Source organism: Notothenia rossii, assembly GCF_949606895.1.
Source record: "Notothenia rossii genome assembly, chromosome: 7".
Classification (NCBI taxonomy): Eukaryota; Metazoa; Chordata; class Actinopteri; order Perciformes; family Nototheniidae; genus Notothenia; species Notothenia rossii.
Window position 1 is genome coordinate 32,942,885 of NC_136905.1, and position 22,251 is coordinate 32,965,135.

At 43.9% G+C, this 22,251-nt stretch overlaps 1 protein-coding gene across 7 annotated transcripts in view; it reads left to right on the forward strand.

The window, feature by feature from the left end:
* The window catches only part of oxr1a (oxidation resistance 1a), a 252,747-nt gene extending 230,496 nt beyond the window's left edge, over window positions 1-22,251 (forward strand). For 6 of the 7 annotated variants that reach the window (XM_079692949.1, XM_079692948.1, XM_079692952.1 and 3 more), the window contains 8 exons: window positions 1,442-1,607; window positions 5,462-5,627; window positions 9,127-9,207; window positions 10,446-10,571; window positions 13,226-13,378; window positions 13,967-14,062; window positions 15,186-15,259; window positions 20,338-22,251. In XM_079692949.1, the coding sequence (XP_079549075.1) occupies window positions 1,442-1,607; window positions 5,462-5,627; window positions 9,127-9,207; window positions 10,446-10,571; window positions 13,226-13,378; window positions 13,967-14,062; window positions 15,186-15,259; window positions 20,338-20,473 (998 nt within the window). In that variant the 3' untranslated portion in view covers window positions 20,474-22,251. The remainder of the gene's footprint in view (window positions 1-1,441; window positions 1,608-5,461; window positions 5,628-9,126; window positions 9,208-10,445; window positions 10,572-13,225; window positions 13,379-13,966; window positions 14,063-15,185; window positions 15,260-20,337) is intronic. The other variant, XM_079692951.1, reaches the window with a different exon arrangement.

Sequence of the window (22,251 nt, forward strand, 5' to 3'; positions counted from 1 at the left end):
GGTTTCATCTAGCAAACAGCATTCTGGGCCGATACTAATGTTTAAAATAACAATAACATGCTAAACTTACCAATTTCTCATCATCGCACTATAGTCTTCCAGCTTTGATTTCCTGAAAACATAAGCTGTAAATTACGTATTGTTGAAATGCACCAGCAAGTATCATTTCTATTTGCACCAGTGATAATATAAGTATAGAAACATTTTCAAAGTAAGATGAAGTGCAGTTGACTGAAATAAATCGAATGCCTGGAAATTGGGTAGTTACAAAAAAATAAGCAAAAGAGAAAATGGCTGTAATGCAATTAAAGAGAATTGGCTAATACGTCCAAAACCAAGGCAGCATCCCTTATTAGCATCTGTGTGGCACAGTTCTGGTCTTGTTATCTGACAGTGGCCTCAGTATGTCACACTCACAGACTCCCTTGTGTCTATACTGTACAACCCTCTCTTTGGGCACGCAGTTGTGATTCAAAAGAGATTTCTCTCCCCAAGAAGAAACAGAGCGAGGCAGCGGGAGAGAAATTTGCTTTTGTTCTCCCTGGCAATTATTGTCACACAGAGAGTCAGGCGGCTAAAGCATTTCTAATTCACGGGGATCTGAGCAGGGCTGCACATTAGCACAGCCCACACAAGTAACTGCAGCAACCTCGAAAAACAAGCTGCATTAATACAGCATTAATGCTTTTTGGAAATTGAATTTGTTTCAATAAGTGTGCTGCCAAAGCTGATTCATATTATTCTGTCTAGCATTGTTGCTAGTTCTCTAAACCAGGGATAACAATATGTGCCAGTGTAATTTCACTGGTGCAGTGATGTCATCCAGCTTCCTGGGGCTGTGGCCTTATCGTCGACCTCTGATAATGTATCACAGGCGGAAGTGCCGCCATCAATTTCAGGGTGCCAATCCATTTATTTATGTCATCTGTTGTGTTTCTGCCACTAAATGACTAATGCTACTTGAAGTAGCCAGTATTAGAAGATAGAGATGAGGTCACATAAATAAAGCAAGTATTAGGGGATGAATACACAGTTAATAAAGAAGATTTTTTTATGACAGACTTTTGAAACAGGATAAAACGCTCAGGGTTTTCCGGATTAACAGCTAGCCTAGCTCTGTCCAAGGTTAGCAGAATCTGCCAACCAAAACCTGTAAGGCTCACTAGATGGTTTTAGTTGTTACTTTTAAGGTTAGGTTCATCAGTACAAAAACGTAAGTGTCAAAGCAAGAGCTAGACTTTGAACATGTTTCCAGTCTGAATGCTAAGCTAAGCTAACCATTTGCGACTAAGTGACATTGATCTTGTCATTTAACTCTCAGCAGTAAAGTTAAAAAGCATTTTCCCAAAAATGTCAATATTTGTTCTTATAATAATTGATCCTGCTTGTTACAAAAATAAATTACCTGTATGTGACCTTTAGTATTTGTGTCCACTTCCAGGCACAGGGTCTGCAGAGAGAAGGAAGCACCCCACTCACAAGTTCCTGTGTCTGCGGGTGGGGAAGCCCATGAAGAAGACGTTTGTTTCCAACGCCAGCGCCTCCATGCAGCAGTACGCCCAGCAGGGCAAGAAGCACGAGTACTGGTTCGCTGTGCCGCAGGAGAGGTGGGTCCCTTGGCATCACTTTTGAATACAATGAAATGATTCCTCTAGTAGCCTTTATAGCAGGGCTTGAGTTAATCAGTGTATAAGGGTATTTTCCCACTTTCCTGTAGTCAAACTTGATGGCTTTTGGTGCTCAAAGCAACAAAATAAATCTTTTGAAAAACTCAACAGCAATGTCTCTTCCCAGAAATCATGACCCGGTTATTTACAACAACAAACCTTGTTTGGCTGTTTCATGTGAACTATTTATTTTTCGAGCAAATAGATTTTGGGGTGAACTGTGTCTTTGAAACCATAAAACCAGTGCTTTAACTGATGATATGGAACAATATTTTAAATGAAAAAAATACAAAGCAGAGTATTTGATATAGTAGCCTCTGATTATTCAGCTTTCAGTGCAGCAGACTGATTTTAATCGAAGAGAGCTGCAGGGATTTGACCTGACTCAGTCCTACCATATTCATAACCCACTACAAAAGTCAGCTGAGTCCCTGAAGCCCCTCTTTTCCAGTTCTTTAAATATTTGAAACCAATCAAATATGCATACTTTGTCTGGTCTGACTCCCAATGCAGCTCCTGCCCATCTCCCTGGGCTGCTTTGCCAGACAAAATTATTTATTATTCATTCACTCTGCAGGGAAACACACATGCACTTTATTCCTGCACTGGGCCACAACCCAAAACAATAAGCACGTTTCCAACGCTATGTTTTGTATCCTCAAAAAAGTTGTTATGCGTTTGTGACCTACGCTGAAATGTTTCATGTTTTATCCACTGGAAATATGGCTTGTTTATAGGGTTTTCAAAGTTGGAACGCTCCGATTAGATGTACGGTTGCCAAGCCAGCATAACTCCTAACTACATTGGAACTCTTCACACTGGCAGGAGATACATTACATGAAAAATGCGCAATGTGTTTAAATGGAGAATGAATCCCAATTGCAGTAATAACTTGATTTAATAATAAGCTAGAAGCCATTCTGACTGCAGCACAATGGTCTATGTAATCTTATGAGAAAAGGAAACAAAGGCTCTAAAAATAAATAATAAAAATCAGGTGAATCTGATAAGTTAAAGGGTCCTATTCTGCTCATTCTCAGGTTCATATTAGTATTTAGTGTCTGAAACCAGAGCCCCGTCTGCTCTGATTGGTAGGCTGGCCGACTCTGTTGTGATTGGTCAACCATTTAGAGATCTCCTGCCCCGACACAATCACGTACAATGTGTTGGAGAGCTGGCCAATAGAGGTGTGAATGTTACAAAGTGATGTCATTATGTTACGAAAGTGAACAAAGGACTACAACTTGGCCAGTTCCGGCAGGGGGGGGGGGCGGGGGGTTGGAAGAAACGTTGGGATTTCAGCCTTTGCAGACAATATTCATGCTAACAAACCTATATAACACACTATGGAAAAGGGGAAACCACAACAAGCTAAATAAGACATCTCTAATGTCCATTATTGGGTTTCAGTTTCAGAGCCCCTCATGTTCACACACATGCTGCTCTGTTAGGCTGCTAATCACATTGGAATCAAACACACAGGTTCAGTTAGTCATGGTGCTATAAATACTCCTTGGATGTGCGGTGTGTTGAGCGTCTGCGTGCAGTATTGACACTGAAATCCCCCCTCACTTCATTATGAACTTCAAAAGTCTTGCTCCTTACAGCTTTGCTGTTCTCCACAGGTTGCTTAGCTACGAAATTTCCCACCTGGCAAAACAAGTTTTCTGTGATGCTGCGCTACGGGAGGATAGCTCAGGGGCATTGCAGATTCAAAGCTAGTATTAAAAAGACATGTTACTACTCATTATTCTTTACTTGTGTTTCTTGGCAAGTTAAGGTGTGTGGAAGGAGTGATCATAAGCTGTTTGGACTGACAACACAGCGGCTCTTAGTTATTTTCTTCAGACACTGCGAGACGCTCTGTAGCTTGACCTAGATGGGAGGCGACCCGCATGATGTGTCTTGTAAAGCGAGGCTATTAAACGCACTGAATACAGCTCAACCTACTGAGTCTGTTCAGCTCTTTCATGTCTACAAGCCATAGCCATGTGTGACACAAACTGTTCTTTATTTAAGTTGTTTATGAGATGCGCTGTAGCATCTTATTATAAACTAAACTGTTTGCAGAGCCCCAGGAGATAATAGAGAAAGCTGCTCTAATGGATATTTACATTTTAACAATGTATCAAATAAGTAATGTGACAGGTGTCACTTGAAGAGACTTGTAAAAACATGTTACCTGGCCTTTGGTTTCCATCAACTCAACGGTATACTTTAGATCCTTAAACCTCATTTATTTTGGTTTAAGTCCCACAACTTTAAAAAAAGAATTGTTTGAGTCTCATCAAGCTTGTTTACCCAAGCATATATTTTGGGATTTCTAAATGCAACAGGCCCAACAGCAGACAGACAAAGTTAGTACCTTGCTACTGAACATAGTGGAGCATTTAGCAGCTAAAGAGACAAATATTTCTTAAGGAATTGGTGGGGACCAAAACAGAGCTAAAAGAGTTCATATTGATTCTCCTTTTGTCCAGAAATAAGATTCCGAACAAATGCTAAAGTTGCTCTGTCTTTGTTCGATGTGTAAATATGCAAGTGTTAGCAAACCTGTTTGATTAAACAACTTTAAATAATGTGATAATATGTTAATGTTGTCTTTACAGCTTGTTGTGCTGCCCACAAGGGACAGCATGATATGATAACTGTACGATAACTATGTGCTATTATTAGGGCTGTCAAACGATCACAATTTTTAATCATGATTAATCACCATTCAAACTATGTCCAAAATATGCCATTTCTTTATGTACTGTATATTGTTGTGGGAATGGAAAGATAAAGGAAAGAAGGCGGATATATCCATTTAACATACAGTATGTATGTTTATTATAACATTGTTCTGTGTGTCAAAATGAAAGACAGCCCACACACCTATCAATCATCAAACCGTGGGGTCTTATTTCATTACGTGTTGATTTCTATCAACACGTAATGTTGTATCGAACTATAGAGATGTACTACAGCAAAAGTATTCTCAGTCAGGACTTCCTGCAACAACACCACGCCGTTATCGTGATTCTGATTGGCCAGAAGACATTATCAAAGATGTTCTATTGAGAAGACGATCACTCTGTGACAAAAAAATTCAAAACCGTTTCTAGTCTTCGGTATTTCCAGACAAGTGGCTACTGAAATCAATATTACTAACTGCTGTCTGTGCAATTTACTCGGCGCGAGTTGGCGGACTTTATTTTGCTTACGTTAACATCATTTTTCATGGTGGGGCTAAGGTGGGGCTAAGCCATTTCTTGGTATGGCTGTAGCCTACCCCAGCGCTGCCATTGGTGGGATGTATGGGGCGGGCCATTCTGCACATGCGTTAAATGCGTTAAATATTTTAACGCAATTAATTCAAAAAATGAATTGCCGCCGTTAATGCGATAATTTTGACAGCATTAGTTATTATAAAACCATTTGTTCCCAAATGTACCCACACCTCAGAACAAAGTGATGGCTTATTTTTCTTGCAATACTTAATAACAGAGGAGAACAGAGTCACACAGGCCAAGCAGTTTTAACAGTTCAGCAGAATTAGCAATGAGGTGACGAGAAAATCTACTGATAGACACTGAACAAAATCACAGCTGTTTGAGAAATCTTCACCATACGACAAATTGAGTAAACTGTTTTGGGTGTTGTATTAGTTGTTTACATATTAATTTGTTGCGGATCATTATGGAGTGTATACATGTTTTTTTATGAAGTGCAAGTTTGGTTTTATTTGACCAAATAACATAATTCAGGAATCAAGCCTTTTCTCTAAATGTTTTCTCTGTTTATTCCCCCAGGTCAGAACACCTGTATGTGTTCTTCATGCAGTGGAGCCCAGATATGTATGGTGAGGGGGTCAGGGGAATGGGACAGGAGCCTGGGTTTAGGGTTGTCAAGAAGAATGAAGTGACAGAAACAGATGTGGACGAGCCCATCACCGACCTCAATGTCAAGGAGTGGGAGGTAAGGTATACGCAGCTCAAACTGTGCCCTTACCTTGTTAAATCAAACGTGTTGTCTTAAGCCTCACAGACATGGATTGAATATAGTTCTCCACTATGATTTATCCCATAACTGTGAGAGCAGAAATGCATGTGTTGTATTGTTAATTGTTGTATTTTAAGTTACATGTCGTATAACTGTGTTGATTTGCTTTTATTATGCAATCCATAGTGAAAACGGGCTAATTTTCATTTTTAATCCATCATAACTGTGTAGTTGTAAACCTTAGTTTTGTAATCTGCTTCTGTGTATTGCACTTTTATATACCACTGCATATTTCTTGATTTGATGGCAACTTTGTAAGTCCATGTAAGTTGTGTGAGCACTTGCTTTGCTTGGAAATGTGCTTCTCTGAACTTCCAACCAAAGTGTTTTGCATGTTTGTGTAATTGTTTATTCTTCTCAGTTAGTGTTTTGTAGTTTTCATTATATGTTGTGTGACTGTCACTAGTGTTGGTGTACATTCAGAAACATTTTTTGCAGAATGGCGAAAGGCTAACACCATTACAGTTTCTTATCTTTGAAATCACCTCAACTCACTTGGTAGTGATGTGGGCTAAGTCTGTCCTACTTTCTTGGTAAACTTACTTCTCAAGGTGCCTTCTTGATTGCACATGAACATAATGGTGAAGTAAGACTTGGAAGCATAGATGCTACAACAGATGTTCCTATAGATGTACAGCACTGTTATTGGAAGCAGTTGCACCACACTGTGAATAGGTTGTGGTCAGATTATTAACAGCCCTGTGGATAATGAAAATAAGTCAATCAATGTAGGAAGAAATTGATACCATGGAAGCAGTGGCAGGGATTTAAATTTTGATGTAAATTCATGATGTAGGAAACAAAGTGGGCTGATTTGTTTGTAATTTTCCAATACATTTAAATAAGTAAATAGGAACCTGTTTCTCTTGTTCGTCCTGTTGAAATCATGGTTGAAATACATTAATTCAAAGCAACACTGTTTTTGCTTGTTGCTTTAAGGACCAATAAGTGAGTTTATTTAAATAAATGTTATTTTTTCGGGAAAAAACGGATACATTTGTCTTTAGGCTTGTTAAGTTGTGTATTAATTATTAATTGATTTAATTTGAACTTCTTTACGTAACTTTTGGATACTGTCCTGAAGAAATCCTACCTCGCGCGCTAGTGGTGCTACTGTTTCTTTAAATGGTCGGTTATGGGACGGGGGTCATCGTTTTTATCAACCAATGGGGAGTCGATTTCCCTGCTGTCCCGTGTTATTACTGGTTTACAGCGATGTCACACAATCCATGTGGAGATGCCCCCGTTGGGAAAAAATGTTGCTATTTCAGTCAAGCAAGCTGCCAGGCTTCATACCAACTCAGTCTTCTTGTCTCGGGGCTTTACTGGGAGAACTTAAAGGATTTGTAATGTGACTTTCCAGCTTCAACCTCGCTCCGAAAGCAAGATATGTTTTCTAGGAGGGTGAAAGACCAAGAGAAGCGGCTGAGCCCTAAGTATACTTGTGTATGTTCCTTATGTTTAGGTCATGTTTTCGGTCCTTGGTGATGTATTTGGTATGATGTTGTTGTTGTTGTTGTTGTTGTTAGCAAGCCGTGCTAGCTCGCTAGCGAAGCTAACTAGCCCGCTAGCCCTCTATACAGCAGTATGCTGTAGGTTAGTGATTGATTTTGAACAATGTGGCCACTATCCCACCACTATTTGGTAGTCAGGAAAGTGCTCTAATCTGTTGTTTGTCCTCTTACCACCTTGTGATACGATGTGTGGGGCTCTGTAAGCTGTCTGAAAGTTTCCAGTGCGGAGTGCCAGTTAAAAGAGGCAACCCCTTCTTTCATTCACCAGTGTCTTTGACCTCACGTTACCATGCATGTTTTACCAGGTATCATGTTTACTTTATAGCTACAACGTGTTAGTTGGAATGTTAACATGTGCTGTGTTGCAGTATAATCTTTGCTGTCACTTCAACATGCTGACCTTATTTATGAGCTTCATCTCTTAAGATAAATGGCATTTGATTCACATTGCAAAGTGTAGCATGCTGCTAGCTAACCCTTTTCCAGGGCACAAATGCACTAAAGTGCCTTCAGCTGTAGGTGAAATGAGGCACACATGTATTTTTTATTAGGGCTGTAGTTTACCCCATCTACTACATTATTGAGTGCTGTAAAGAGGCAACTTGTTACCAAAACAGTTATTTACACCAAAGGCCACAAGGTAAGCGAAAGATAATCTTAGTTGTAAAAAGTAATTATAGGCCTGACAGTTAAAACATAATTGGAGAGATTATTTTGAGTCTGTCTGTACATATATGGTATTTGTGTGTTTGTTTGTTTGTTTGTTTATCTTGTGCACAAGGCTAACAAGTAACATGTAACAAGTAATATGTAATGTAACAGGGCTTAAAATATCTTCCTGTACGAGACACAGTGGACTAGTAAACGCCAACGTTAATTCAGTGGCAGAACAGAGGCAGCAGCTCTCTGCGGAGCTGGCAGCGTGGGGTGTAACTGTTGGAATGTTTCCATGCTCACAGGTCATTGTGTTGCTCTGTCTGGGTTGTTGTTTTCTGGATTGTTGTTCCTGACAAACGGAGAGTGGGTTATTGTTCATGCCATGGACTTGGCAAGCATTGTTGCATAAGTCAAACCTCGGTTATATTTTTGTTGTTTTTTTCTATATTCCAGCATGAACATTTTGTGGATTTTGAACTTCTCACTCCAAATACTTTTTGGATTGTTTAAGTATTTTGGTTCAGAAGAAAGAGTTTTATTAATATTGCGTTTTGCTGGAGTTGTTTTAGTTATTTTGTTTAAGTTGACTTTTAGGATGACTGAGTGGTGGTGTCATTCAATTACACAAACATGCAAAATGACAGAGAGCTCTCTATCTTTAACTAAAAAGTGGACTTGCCAACAGCGGCCATAACGGTATACTTTACCCTAAAAATGACCATTTGTATACCAATTACTCACCCCATGTAACCTTGAATTCTTTAAGAGAAATCCATGGTGAACAAAGAATGAAAATACAGAGAGAATTCTTGATCAATGTAGATAAATATGGGGCATTTGCTCCAAAACTTAATCAAAACCTCCTTTTATAAACTCGTCCGTACCTCGTGCAGCATCGTCCAAGTCTCATTTAACCAAAAATGATGTTACAAGAGTTTGTAAATGGATGTTTTTATATAGTTTTGCTACTGTAAAAATGCGCCCCAAAGTTCATCACGGAGGATATAGAATAAAGTGTAACTGGAGGTATGTAATTTATATAAAAAATGTTATTTTGTGGGTGAGGTATTCCTTTAAGCCTTGGATACAGCTCTTAACATTTCTGAAATCTACTTTAATATAAAGACTAGTTTTATGTTTTAACTACTTAAAAGGACACTTAGTACAGAAACCTTCTCTTCACTCGCCGGCAAAAGATCTGGTAGAGTTTTATGTTCCACTTGTCCCTGTTTTTGTACTACCAGGTAGTGTCTCTGACGGAGTACCACCGTCGGATCGATGCTCTAAACAGTGACGATCTGCGCTCGCTCTGCAAACGACTCCAGGTGCCCTGACCTGTCTCTCTGCCCAGCCTGCTGCTGCTGCCTGCACCAGGACGCTCTCCCAGAGGCTGGAGCAGGCTGCAGCTGCTGCTGATATTGCATACTAACCTCAACAACACCTGTTCATACTGCTTTACTCTGAAGTAATGGATTGAGTAGGTTTTGCGAGTGCATGGATTCAAAAAACCTATAGAAAACTTGCTTTACGAGATCAATTTGGAATAACCTCTCAAGTATTTGACAGGAAGTATTTTTTATCAATCCATTACAGAAAACTGTGTTATGAGGTTTTGATGTAACTGCAGCCTTATCTCCATATGTCAGGCTTTCCGTCTTAGACTGGTTGTCATGGTGTTTTTAGTGCTTCAGTCTGGTTACTAGGTAGTTAATGCTAGCTGTTTTTGTGAGCTGTAGACACAGATTTTAAATACACAGAAATAGCTGTGGTTATTTCCCTTTTTTTTCTTTATTAGAATATTGTCTTAGTTGTTGAAATAAGATGAGTTTTTAGAGTATTGATGGACAAAGAGATGGTGTGTTGGGGACAGGGTGGAAGTAAGACTCCCTTAGGCTGAATGATGTTTCCTGAGAAAAATGCAGGTAGGCATGTTTGAATGAGGGCCGAAACATGAGAGCATCCCAGCCACCACAGCGCTCTACAATCAGCCTCTGTTATCAAGAAAGATAAATAACCCAAACAGTCTGTTGGTCAGAGAAAATGTCAAGCTGCGGATTACAAATGATTAATTGGGTTCATTTCCTATTCACTTTGCATTCTCCTCTCTCAGACACTGTTTCAGTATTCTAGTTTGGCCCAACCAATCCTAGTTGTCTGGCATTGGAAAGTGGCAGGAAGATATTCAGCTGTCATCACCAAGTTGTTTGGATTATCAGTGTGTTGCCAGCAAACGCTGCATTTATATTTTGTGCGTGAACACTGTTAGATTTAAAATAGGACTATTGTTGCTCAGGTTAGGCTATATTCTTTATGTCATCATAGCCTGTTAAGTTACACATTTTCTTCAAGTAGAGTTTATCTTGTATCACTTCAGAATCCACTGACTCAGTCTATCTGGGCCTTGTACTGTTGCAGGTTACAGCCCAGTATAAGCAATCCAAAGTTGTAGGTGTATGACAAATAGCTATAATTGAACCCAACCGGTAAAGATGATTTATGGAAGCTGAATTGAAACTCCCCGTTTCAGTGTATATACCTACCTAACATTCATTTGTTCTTGTAGATCACCACCAAGGAGGAGGTGAACTGCAAGCAGGGCACATCCATCAAGTCGGAGCTGGAGCCAGAAACATTCAAACCCAACCTCAGAGAAGCCAGCGATCTCCTGGAGGCCGACCAGATAGAGAAGGTACCCACCACTGATGTATAACATATCAATAATGTAACCATATTCATCCAAATGTAATCCATTTTCACTCTGGTGCATTCAATGTGAATTATTCGGCCCCTTTTTAGATTGGTATTTTCAGTATGAACCTTTATACTATCATATGATCTGTGGGTCATGCGGTTGTATGCAAACGCAGAGGATTTGTCATTTCACTTTCAAATTTGTAAGAAAATGTATCCCTCCTTTCCTTCAACTCCCTTTCTAGGATTATTTGCCTACCGCGTAGTCGGGAAACAAATGTATTCACTGCTGAAGTAACCATTATACACGAGCCTACCCAACCGTTTTTAGATGGAAAGAGTACAAACAGCAAAAAGTCTATTATTTATGGACAAAACCACTCACTCTCCCACCAGGCTCAGAAGCCATTATGGGTGGTGGCAAAGTGAGATGGTGCAAAGTGAGTATGATTGAAGAGAAAGTTTGCCCCAAAATCAAAAATAATTTATCTTCTGATATTTATGAATCCGATTTTTACTGAGAGTTGTTGTTCGAAATGTCTCTTGGCACTCACTTGTGGTGCTCACAGCTGCAAATAATACATTTGTTAAACTCGACAGCAATGTCTCCTTTTAGAAATCATGACCCAGTTGCTAAAGATAACTCTTAGTCCTTGTTTCATGTAGGAACTATCTTATTTGTATGGTATTACCACGCAGAAGGAAGCACGCACCTGCTCATGGACGAGAGGCTTGAGCTTGTGTAGCTCATCTGAGCTTGTGGAGACATCTGAGCATAATGTTAGCTTACTCAAGTGAGCTCAGGAAAGCCTTTTATAAATCAGTAAATGCTCACTTCTCTCAACGGAAAGAAAATAGTTCCTAATTGAAACTTAGGTCTCTAACTCCGTCAGGATTTCTAGACAGGGACATGCTGTTCAGTTATTAACACTAGAACCGCCCGAGGTCGCTGTATACCTAAGACTACCAACGGGTCAAAGTTACCCGCTATTGATTTTCAAGGAACAATGTTCTTTTATTTGTCATACAGAACAGTGAGTTTAGATCGCACAGGGATGAAACTTATACCAATAGAATCTGTGGAATCTTAGCTTTTCATATGATATGATAGTTTGTGCAGATAGCATGAAGTATAAAATATCGCTAACAGTGCTGATTTAAACGCTTGGTGTTAGACTTGTGTTTTGCTTAGGTACAAATCTCTCTCTATCTATATCTATCGATCGATCTATCTGTAATGTTCTGTTATATGGACATATAATTGTCTACATAAACAGACAACGCAGACTACTTCTCTCATTCCGAGTGTCCATCTTTATTCAAGTGGCACGTAACCTGCACACATGCATTACGTCCTCAACGTGAGCTCAGTCATCCAAGATATTGTATTCTCCAAGATGTTACACTATCTATCCGTCTATCTCTCTCTCTCTCTCTCTATCTATAAGGAACCGCAGTAGGCAACAGGTGTTGCTATAGCAACATGTCATGTTTACGCTGCATTTTCTATGAGGTAAATATTACCCGCTGGCGGATACGGGTATAAATGGCACATTATTTGGCGATTTTTTCAATCTGACTTCATATTGACAATTGTTAACAACAGAGGGTGCTACATAACACTCTTTCAGGAAAAGTCACGGACTGGGAGACTTTAATATTTTATTGAAAAAAAGTTACATACAATCTAAAAACAGCTGCGGGTAAAATTGACCCTTTGGCGGTTCTAGTGTTAATACCAGCGACTGCCGTCTTGTTCCATTATATGGGAGAAAATGCAGCGATCTTCACAGCTCATATCTCCAACACTACTCACAACAAAACAATTTAGATACATTGGGTGTGAACTGTCCCTTATAAGAATTATATCAGAGAAGAAGACACTACCTTCATGAAGTCTCACTTATTCTCAGGGTGAAGGCGTGAGAAACACATTAACAGACTTGTCTCAGGCGCTAACCTTTATGTTGTTTGAGGTGTGGTGTACGCCCCGCAGGCATTGCAGGTTAGTGCACACACAGACACTCCCAGATGAGTCCCTATCGGCATATTGACCAATAGATTGCCAGTGTACGTCTTCCTTTAATGTCCCTAAGGACGTGGCTCAGAGCAGTGATCGAATCACAGCAGAGCGAAGGTGAGGCTCTTCTCCTCAGGGTTCCGTCTCCAGCCTGCTGCTTATAGAGCGCTCCACCCCGGGAGGAAGTGCTGAACAAACAAGAAGAAGAGCAAAGGACTGAGGAGTTACTGTAGAGCGCACAGAACGTTTAAAGGATCCATAACGAGGGAAACAGAGAGAGTTGTCACTTTTTTCCATGTTTTAGTGAGTGTCTGTTTTATCTGTCCGTTAAAATGAAGCATACAGTGCACCCCCCCCGCTCCCTCCAGCGCCTTGCTCCGCTTTATCTCCCCGTGCAGCGCAGCCCTGTTAATCCTTCAGTCGGGCAGCAGCAGGGAGAGCTGGCCTCTCTCCTGAGACGCGCTGTGTTCAGAGCCCTGTTACTCTCCTCTAAATGCCACACGGTGTTCAAAGGTCACTGCAGATGTAATTGAGCATTGGTGGCTGTGGCCTTTCCATGTTTCATTTCCTTTCTCTCTTTTCGCTGCTTCCTTTATCTTTATTACGACCCCCCCCCCCCCCTCCCTACACAGCTCGCCAGGAATCTCCCACCACGGACCATTGGGTACCCATGGACGCTGGCCTTTGGCACATCAAAGCATGGCATGAGCATCAAGTCTCTGTACAGAGCCATGCAGGGCCAGGACACCCCCGTGCTCATGGTGATTAAGGACAGCGACGGCCAGGTGAGCTGCAGATACAACCCAGCAGGGGAACACTGGGAAAAGTAGGAGCTGAGTTAGGCCCAGTGTACACAGAGCTGGGCGGTGCCTCCTCCCAAGCAGAGGGGGAACTAACTAACTACATTGGTTTTTCCACCATAAACACAAACTGAAGGATGCTTGCTCTCACGCTTTGAATGGATGAGCTTCACCTCTCAGACAGTTGGCGCTAGAGCGAGGACGTTATGGCTAAACAAATCACAACACTCACCGGCAGCATCATCCAGGGTTGGCCCAGGCTATATAATCCAACACATTACCTTTCTGGTCTTTATTCTGGTAGTTTCGTTATGAAAGACAGAGCAAAAAACAAGCATCTCCTTTGATTCCTACAGTGACGGCACCCGGGTGACTTTCTTAAAAAAGTTGATATTTTGAAGTGGAAACACTCAAAAACATTGTAGCGCTAAAAAAAAAAAATGCAGGATGTAGTGCTTCTTCTCGAGGCGATGAAATATGCTCTCTCCTCATTGGAAACCATTTCAAGATGGACACAGGCCCTTCAGTTGCTAATTGTTGTGTTATTGCATTCTTTGTGATTTGTTCCTCCAGGTGTTTGGTGCGTTGGCGTCTGAGCCCTTTAAAGTCAGCGATGGCTTCTATGGCACTGGGGAGACCTTCCTCTTCACCTTCAATCCAGAGTTTGAGGTACACTACCTTCACTTTCTGTAGGAATTCACAAAGGTACAGTGTCCTTTATGATGGCACTTTCCCTCAGGTAAGAACATTTGCTAAAAGAGAGTGAATATTTGAGGTGATCATCATGTGGTTGCAAACATTACCACGGTGTAGTGTCATTTTGTATCTGCCCTTTGTGTGGATAAACAATATGCTAAGAGGTTTACCATGCAAACTGTTAATGTAAACATTGTGTAATCTGCCTTATCCGCATAAAAAAGGTACTTGTATTGCATTAAAAATATTGTTTTTTGTGTAACGGGCCAAAAACACTTAGATACTTCCAACACAATAATGTTGTGTGGAACTGGAAAGAAGTTTGAAAAGACTGTTTTAGGCAAAGAGTTAATACTTATTGCAGACTTAACCCAGATAACATAGTGTGTGCAATACTATGCCAGGATAGACTCAAGGTGACACGGTGAATAAGCTCTTCTTCTACTCCCAACCCACGCGGTGATAAATATGTGTCTGTATATCTTTATACATTTGAAAGTCTTCTTTGAACGGTTCTTTAAAGCTTCCAATTTCAGAGGCATGTAGCGTTTTGTAACTTGCATTCTTGGTTATGCTCTGAGAGCATTTACACTGGAATGCTTTCAGGGTGGAGGAATTTAAAAAATGCTATATTTGCATAACAGGTTTACATTAAGGGGCTTTAATCCCGTCATCTATGACAATGACATGATTGTCTGGATCTTCCCCATAACCAAAAATATAGAAAATGTAGACTTCTCTTCAAAGGACAGTGTCTGCATTATCAAATGTATCTCTGCAGATAATGATCAGAATGTCACCTAATTTGGATCAGATGTTTACAGACACTAAACACTGAATTGTAGGCCAAAATGACATAGGATATTAAAATAAGGAAAGGTATGTATTAATATATGAACCATCTTATATGCCTTGCATTATAGTATAAAGTATAATGCAAGGCAAGATGTTAATACTAGACCATGCCTTAGAGGTAAACATGGATGTGTTCTGCTCTCATCGGGGTAAACACCACTGGACAGACATGATCAGATGCTGTAAACATGTAACATGTCATGAAATGCCTCCTAATGTTGCTCTATTGTGTGTGGGACAGGTGTTCAAATGGACAGGAGACAACATGTTCTTCATGAAAGGAGATATGGACTCTCTATCTTTTGGTGGAGGAAGGTGAGTCCAATATTACAGACACACCATTCAGTCTGAACTAAATCTGTTTTAATAGAATCTAATGATACAATATAGTTCAAAGTTATTCCCCCGAATGAAATAATGATATTGAAGAGGTAGACAATTGAGAATAACACATCATTTAAGAACTGCTGGAAAGAAATACCAGCTTCCTTTTGTTCTATCTTTTTGTCTGGAAGCAGGTGAGACTGAAGCTAATGTAGTGTAATCTGCTAACATGCTGTCACTGTGTTTAGAGTGCATGGGAGGGACTTGAATCAAATAGAAAAAGTAGTGCTTCTATTTCGTATATGGCTTCGCCCTATAAGGCTATCGCTATTGGGTAATCCCCTGCGCACCCGCGCAGCACTGAAACACTTGTAGTCCACGCCCACCCGCAAGGTGGGCCCCGCCCTCGGGCCTCCTTCCGGTATAAATAGGAAGGAGGCCCGGCAATCTGCTCCCTCTTTTCTTCAGCAAACCTCGGCAGTTACTGAAGCACAGAACCATTAAACATCATGAGCAACAACTGCGTCCGAAATTGTCTCTCATGTGGCTCAGGATATATCATGAGCTACGACCAGCACGCAATGTGCGAATCCTGCCTGAGGCCAGAGCACGCGAACGCGGCTCTCAGCCAGCAGGTCGCTTGCTCACATTGTGCCGTCTCCCATCAGCCGACAGGAAGCGAAGAGCAGACGCTCTAGCTGCTGCGGCCGACGAGGACGATTGGCCCGTCCAGCACGTGGACGGCAGCATGTCCCTGGAGCCGAGTTCCAGGCAGGAGTCGGACGACTCCTACCCTGTCTCCCTCATGGTTCACCGTGCGGTTCTCCCCTCCCTCCTCTCCCCCGTACGGGGGAGACAGAGTCGGAGCAGGGGGCTGGTTTGGCGGCCGAGCATGCGGTCCCCTTCTCCGTCGCCACAGGACGGCGCCCTACGTTGAGCTCCCCCAGAGAGTATGTCGCCCACCAGGCAGACCGGGTGCACCAGTGTGCCTTTCTGGCGGCGGCGAATATCATCGCGCTGCTCTCCAACTCGGTGGTGACACTGGTAGAGCGGTCCACCACCGAGGCAGAGGAAATCAGCAAGGCGTCCAGCACGGCGCTCACTCTGTGCGCGTCCGTCGCTGTCTCCCAGGCGAGGATTTCCACGTGGGTGACACAGATCCAGCGCCACCTGCAGCCGGCGTCTGTTACGGAGACGGCCAGAAAAGTGCTACTGGACGCTCCAATCAGCCCGTACGGGCTTTTAGGACCCAGTTCCACGCCATGGTGGAGTCCATGAAGACGGCCGCGGAACAGGCGGATGGCATTCGCCAGCATGTACAGCTGGCTCCAGCCTGCTGAGCGCCCACAGCGGCACCAACGCCCGCAGCAGCCGCGGCCACAGGAGTCCGCAAGCGGAGAGACGCCCACAGCAACCGCCTCGGTGTCAGACTCGCCCTTCGGCGGCTGCAGGGGCTCCGTCCCACGTCTCCGCTCCCCCGCCACCCCAGAGACAGGGTCTCCCGGCGGCGAGTCAAAGGGGAGTGAGCGCCCGCAGCGCCACGGCGCCTAGGGCTCGCTGCAGAAGCCTGCCGGTTTTAACCTTGGTTAATAACCTGCAGAGCTTGCGGCATTCCTCTGTCCGAGATACGCCTCCTACACACGGTCATAATAAACCCATGAGCGCTGTTATAATGCCTCATGTGGGCAGCACTGCACACACCTCCATTCATCCCCTGAGCGTGTACGCGCCTCATGATGAGAGTCGGAGTGAGACGCAGCGTGTGGAGGCCCCCGCGCAGCCCTTTCGGACCTTGGGTTGCCTCACGGGCAGCGGCGGCAGGGGCTCTGGCGTGGCGTGGCTCGTCACCATGACGACCAAAAACACATCTCGAGCACGTGCGCCCGCTCTCAGAGTTTTTCTCAGAGTGGCAGTGCGTGTGCAGATGGATGAGCAGGCTGCACAGCAGAGGATACGCCCTGCAGTTCGCCTCTCCCCCCCCCCCCCCCCCACAGTTCAATGGGATACAGGAAACACTCCTGTCCTCCCAGAAGCTATGTCTTGCGCTCCAATCCGAGCTGCTGGAACTCCTGTTGAAAGAGGATATTTCCAGGGTTCCTCAAAGGGAGGAAAATCAGGGGTTTTCACTCCTGTTATTTTTCCAATCCCGAAAAAGACTGGGGGAATGAGACATCCTCGATCTGTCAGTATTCCACATGATGACGATCAAACAGGTGCTGGAATGTGTTCACCAGGACGACTGGTTCACTTCCACCTGAAGGATGCATACTTCCATGTACCCATCATCCCGAAACACAGGAAATTCTGAGTTTTCTCATTTCAGGGAATATCAGACCAGACAATCGTCTGCCGTTCGGATATTTCCTGGCTCCTCGCATTTTTGTGTAGAGAAGGCTGGAGCCACTACACAGAGGAGGGATGAGAGTGTGGTTTTCTCTGGACGACCTGCTATTTGCTGGCTCGCTCCAGGGAGGAAGTCGCTTTACAGACGGTACATCTCGTATCGCATCTGTCAAAGCCTGGGTTTCATAATAAATTGGAAGAAGAGCTGTCCTCTTCCCTCTCAGACAATCGTTTATCTGGGAGTGGAGTTAAACTCAGCCAGCATGAGAGCGCGACTCTCGCGGCAGCGAGGGGAAGAACTGACAGCTCTCCTCCGGCGTGTCACAACCCACACAGCCCTCTCCGTGACGCAGCTGTTCGGCGTTGGCGTCAGCTGGTCACGTGATGATCCCCCTGGGTCTCTTCCAACAGGGGGACACTCCAGAGGTGGTTCATTCGCTGCAGAAGCCTGCTGTTTTAACCTATTGGTTTATAAACTGCAGAACTCGCGGCATTCCTCTGTCCCAGATATGCCTCCTACACACGGTCATAAGAACCCACGAGCACCGTTATAACGCCTCATGTGGACAGCATGCACACACCTCTCATCCCCTGGGCGTGTACGCGCCTCATGATGAGAGACGGAGTGAAATGCAGCGTGTGGAAACTCCCTCGCAGCCCTTTTGCCTCACGGGCAGCGACGGTGATGGCGTGGCTCGTCACCATGACGACCATTACGGCACATCACAGAGAAGCCACTCCCCCCCAGCAGTTCCATGGGATACAAGAAACACTCCTGTCATCCCTCGAACAGTGTCTTGCGCGGTTTTTACTCCGCTATTTTGCTAAATCTCGGAAAAAATAACGGGGGAGTCGCCCCCGTTGCTGTACAATCAATGTGTTGATTCTGCGCAGCTTCTGAACGCAGCCAGGCGGCTGCTGTTCTGGGCGCGCACACACGTTGCTCTCATCAGAGCAATGTATATTCCCGGCGAATTGAACAGAGGGGCTCGCAGAGCGCAGCAGCCGTGTTATGCGAGGAGTACGGAGACTCAGACCTGTGTCACACACACTGGCGCCTCAGTGGGATTTGGCTTTGGTGTTACGCGCACTAAAGCAAAGCCCCATTTGAACCTTTAGACCAGGTTCCCCTTAAACTGTTGTCAGCCAAAGTAGTATTACTTGTGGCTCTATCAGCGAAAAGGGTGAGTGATTTGTCTGCTCTCTCTGTGGCTCCGTCATGCCTCCGGATCCAAGGAGATGGCAGTTCAGCTGTTTTACGCCCTAACCCGGCTTTTATGCCAAAGGTCATCACAAGCTCTTTAGAGTCAAGAGTGACTCTAGTTCCTCCTCCTCACAGGTCGGAGGAAGAAGCCGCGTCTCATCTCTTCTGTCCTGTGCGCGCGCTGTCCTGCTAGTGGCGCGCACGGCTGCCTTGCGCCATTCTCAGCGCCTGTTTGTGCATTCTAGAGAGCGCTCGATCGGGCAGCCTCTGTCTGCACAACGGCTGTCACACTGGCTGTGTGAAGCTGTGTCACAGGCATATGTCTCCTCATGGGGTGGATCCCCCGGAGAACATCAATGCGCACTCCACCAGAGGAATGTCCTCCTCCACGGCTTTGCACGGAGGAATGTCAGTGGAAGACATTTGCACTGCTGCATCTTGGCCTCCCCCCTGTTCATTTATTCAATTGTATTTAAGGGATGTGTCCCATTCCTCTCTGACACACCCTGTACGGAGTGTCTTGTCAGAGTGAGTGACGTCAGGCATCCAGCTGGGCGCTCTCCTGTCTGACACGCAGAGAGCTGCTGTTCCCCTTCTATGATCGCTTGGCAAGGTGGGACCTTCGTCTCCACTTTCTCACAGCGGCTGGGTATGTATTGTTCCCAGCCTTCATCCCGTCGGGAAGATAGGCATGTTTTGCTATGTTCCAGGGACGGTGATGCGCCATTACGCATGGCACAACAGGCATGGGATGTTATTGAGCAGGTTTGTCTGTGCTTCTAGTGCCGGGCGGACCCAGTGGGGCGCAGACAACATCATGCTTCGCCCTTAACCCAATAGCGATAGCCTTAGAGGGCGAAGCCATATACGAAATAGAACTTAGGTTACCTACTGTAACCCCAGCTTCTATGAGTAAATGGCGCAGCCCTCTAAGTGCGGGGCCCCACTGGCTCTACGAATAGCTGAAGAAAAGTTATTTTGTATGGGAGCAGATTGTCGGGCCTCCTTCCTATTTATACCGGAAGGAGGCCCGAGGGCGGGGCCCACCTTGCGGGTGGGCGTGGACTACAAGTGTTTCAGTGCTGCGCGGGTGCGCAGGGGGATTACCCAATAGCGATAGCCTATCGCTATTGAGGGCTGCGCCATTTACTCATAGAAGCTGGGGTTACAGTAGGTAACCTCAGTTTTAGTATTTAGACCATGAGGTAATGGTGCACTTCAGCCTATTGTGGCCGTAACGAGTATTACAACAACAAACACATTTATAAATGTTAGTGGCATAATCAGTTTTTTCATCTGCTTAACACAGGAGAAAACACTATTTAGATCACACTTATAATAAATCACCAGATTAGTATTTTTCTCACCTCCCTCTACCAGATTAGTATTTTTCTCACCTCCCTCTTCGTGTGTATAAAAATGATTTTCATTGCATAAAAGCGTTTATTTGACATGAAATATGCCTTAAAGACTGTAGCCTCTTGGATGATGACCTCCAGCTAAGCCCTGTCTCTCTCCCCAGCGGGGAGTTCGGCCTGTGGCTGGACGGAGACCTGTACCACGGCAGGAGCCACTCCTGTAAAACATTTGGGAACCCCATGCTTTCGAAGAAGGAGGATTTCTATGTTCAGGACATAGAGATCTGGGCTTTTGAATAACTCAACAGTGCACCACAGGGAGAAAAAAAACAAGTCCTGCAACAGGGCAAAGCGAGGAGCCCCTCCTCCTTTAGAACAATGGCCCCCAACCTGACTGCACATCACCGGGCTCCGCAGGAGGCCAGCTGCCAGATGCTTGTTGTGCGTTACTACTGCAGTTATTACGGAGCTTCTTTTTCTTTGTGAAAAATGACCTTTGTGTGTATCTTGTTACAGCCTTGTGCGGCGTCTTTACAGAGTAGGGGGAGTGTGTGAGTGAGGGAGAGGAGAGAGCCTTTAGGAGCATTAGAACTCCTCTCCACCTGAAGGTGTTGGTGTTTGGACCGAGAAAAGGACCGCCCTACTCCTCCAGATCGTGTGTCCGTCACAGAACCTCAAGGAGCCCCCTGACCCCCCCCCCCCCCCCACCCCCACCCTAGAACTTTTTTCGGTAGGATGTTACTTACTGTGCTGTCTCCTCTGAGACAGACCCAGGTAGGCAGACAGAGGCTGAACACATTCCATTACTCCTGGTGATGGTAGTGTCGCATTTAAATTAAATAAAAAAACTCATCAGCAGCAGGATATGATGACACTTAGCTAAGAGAGGATTTGCTGTGTAAGGGGGGGTGTGAGTCTTTTTTCCAGTACAGTTTTGGGTTGTCTTCTGAGTATACTGACTATAGAGTATTGTGTATTGTAGTCCTCCTGTCATTCACTGTCATAGCACACCATCTGAAGCACATAGCTATACTCAGATCACCCCTCGTCGTGCTGTTCTGTTCAGTGGGTGTACGTGTGAGTCCAGCCAACGGCTGTACTGTTCGTAGACGGTAACGTATTGCAATAGATTTGTGGAATATGCAAAATAACTGTCCTGTGACCTCAAGTACCCGCGGGGTGGGGGGGGGGGGGGAGGCGTGGCACTTTAGCCGCCGCCTGTCGCTCTTTCACAAGAGAAACCTGTAGAGATTTGACGTCTTGAAACACGATCGCTTTCCGGGGGGGGGGGGGGTTCATTTGAAAAGCCTGCGACGTGGTTAACTGTTTTACATGCATATATGACAATTATATATTGGTATATATGATTATATAGGGATTTATATAATCATATATATTTTGCTGTTAAGTGTGACAGTGATCTACTTGTGCTGATATTTCAGCTGTTACAATATTATGTATATTACCCTGTAAATTAATGTTCAAATAGTAGATGTGTTCATATATAAATATATATATATATATATATATTTATATATATATATATATATATATATATATATATACATATAAATACATAATGCTATATAAATATATATAAAATAAAGTGTGGATTGGTGGGTTGCTTCCAGGACTTTAATCAGGTGTAAAGCGTCAGGCCAGGTTCCTATATTCTCTTAGCAGTAGCTGTACAGTACTTTTTTTGTTTAGATCATTAAGATGTTAACTGTTAGTAGAAGCTTGCTGCTACCAATATCAATAAGGGTATGCCCTAACGCTCTGTGTGTCTAATAAGGAGGATTACTCTGAGGCAGGAAGGGGGGGTGGAAGGTTGGTTCTCTGCTGTTGGCTGTCGGGTCGGTGGGTGGAGGTAGGTATGCAGGCAGGGTGAGGGGGGATGTGTACAGGATGTATCCCTCCGCCGAGGAGCCTTCTCCCCCCTTCCTGGTCTTCCACACCAGTATTTGTGTCCTTGTGGAGTCACAAAGAATAATATGGATAATTCTTCCGATCATTTCACCAGATTACAATGTATCAGTGATGTATAAATAACAATAAAGCTGAATTAATTGTTGTAA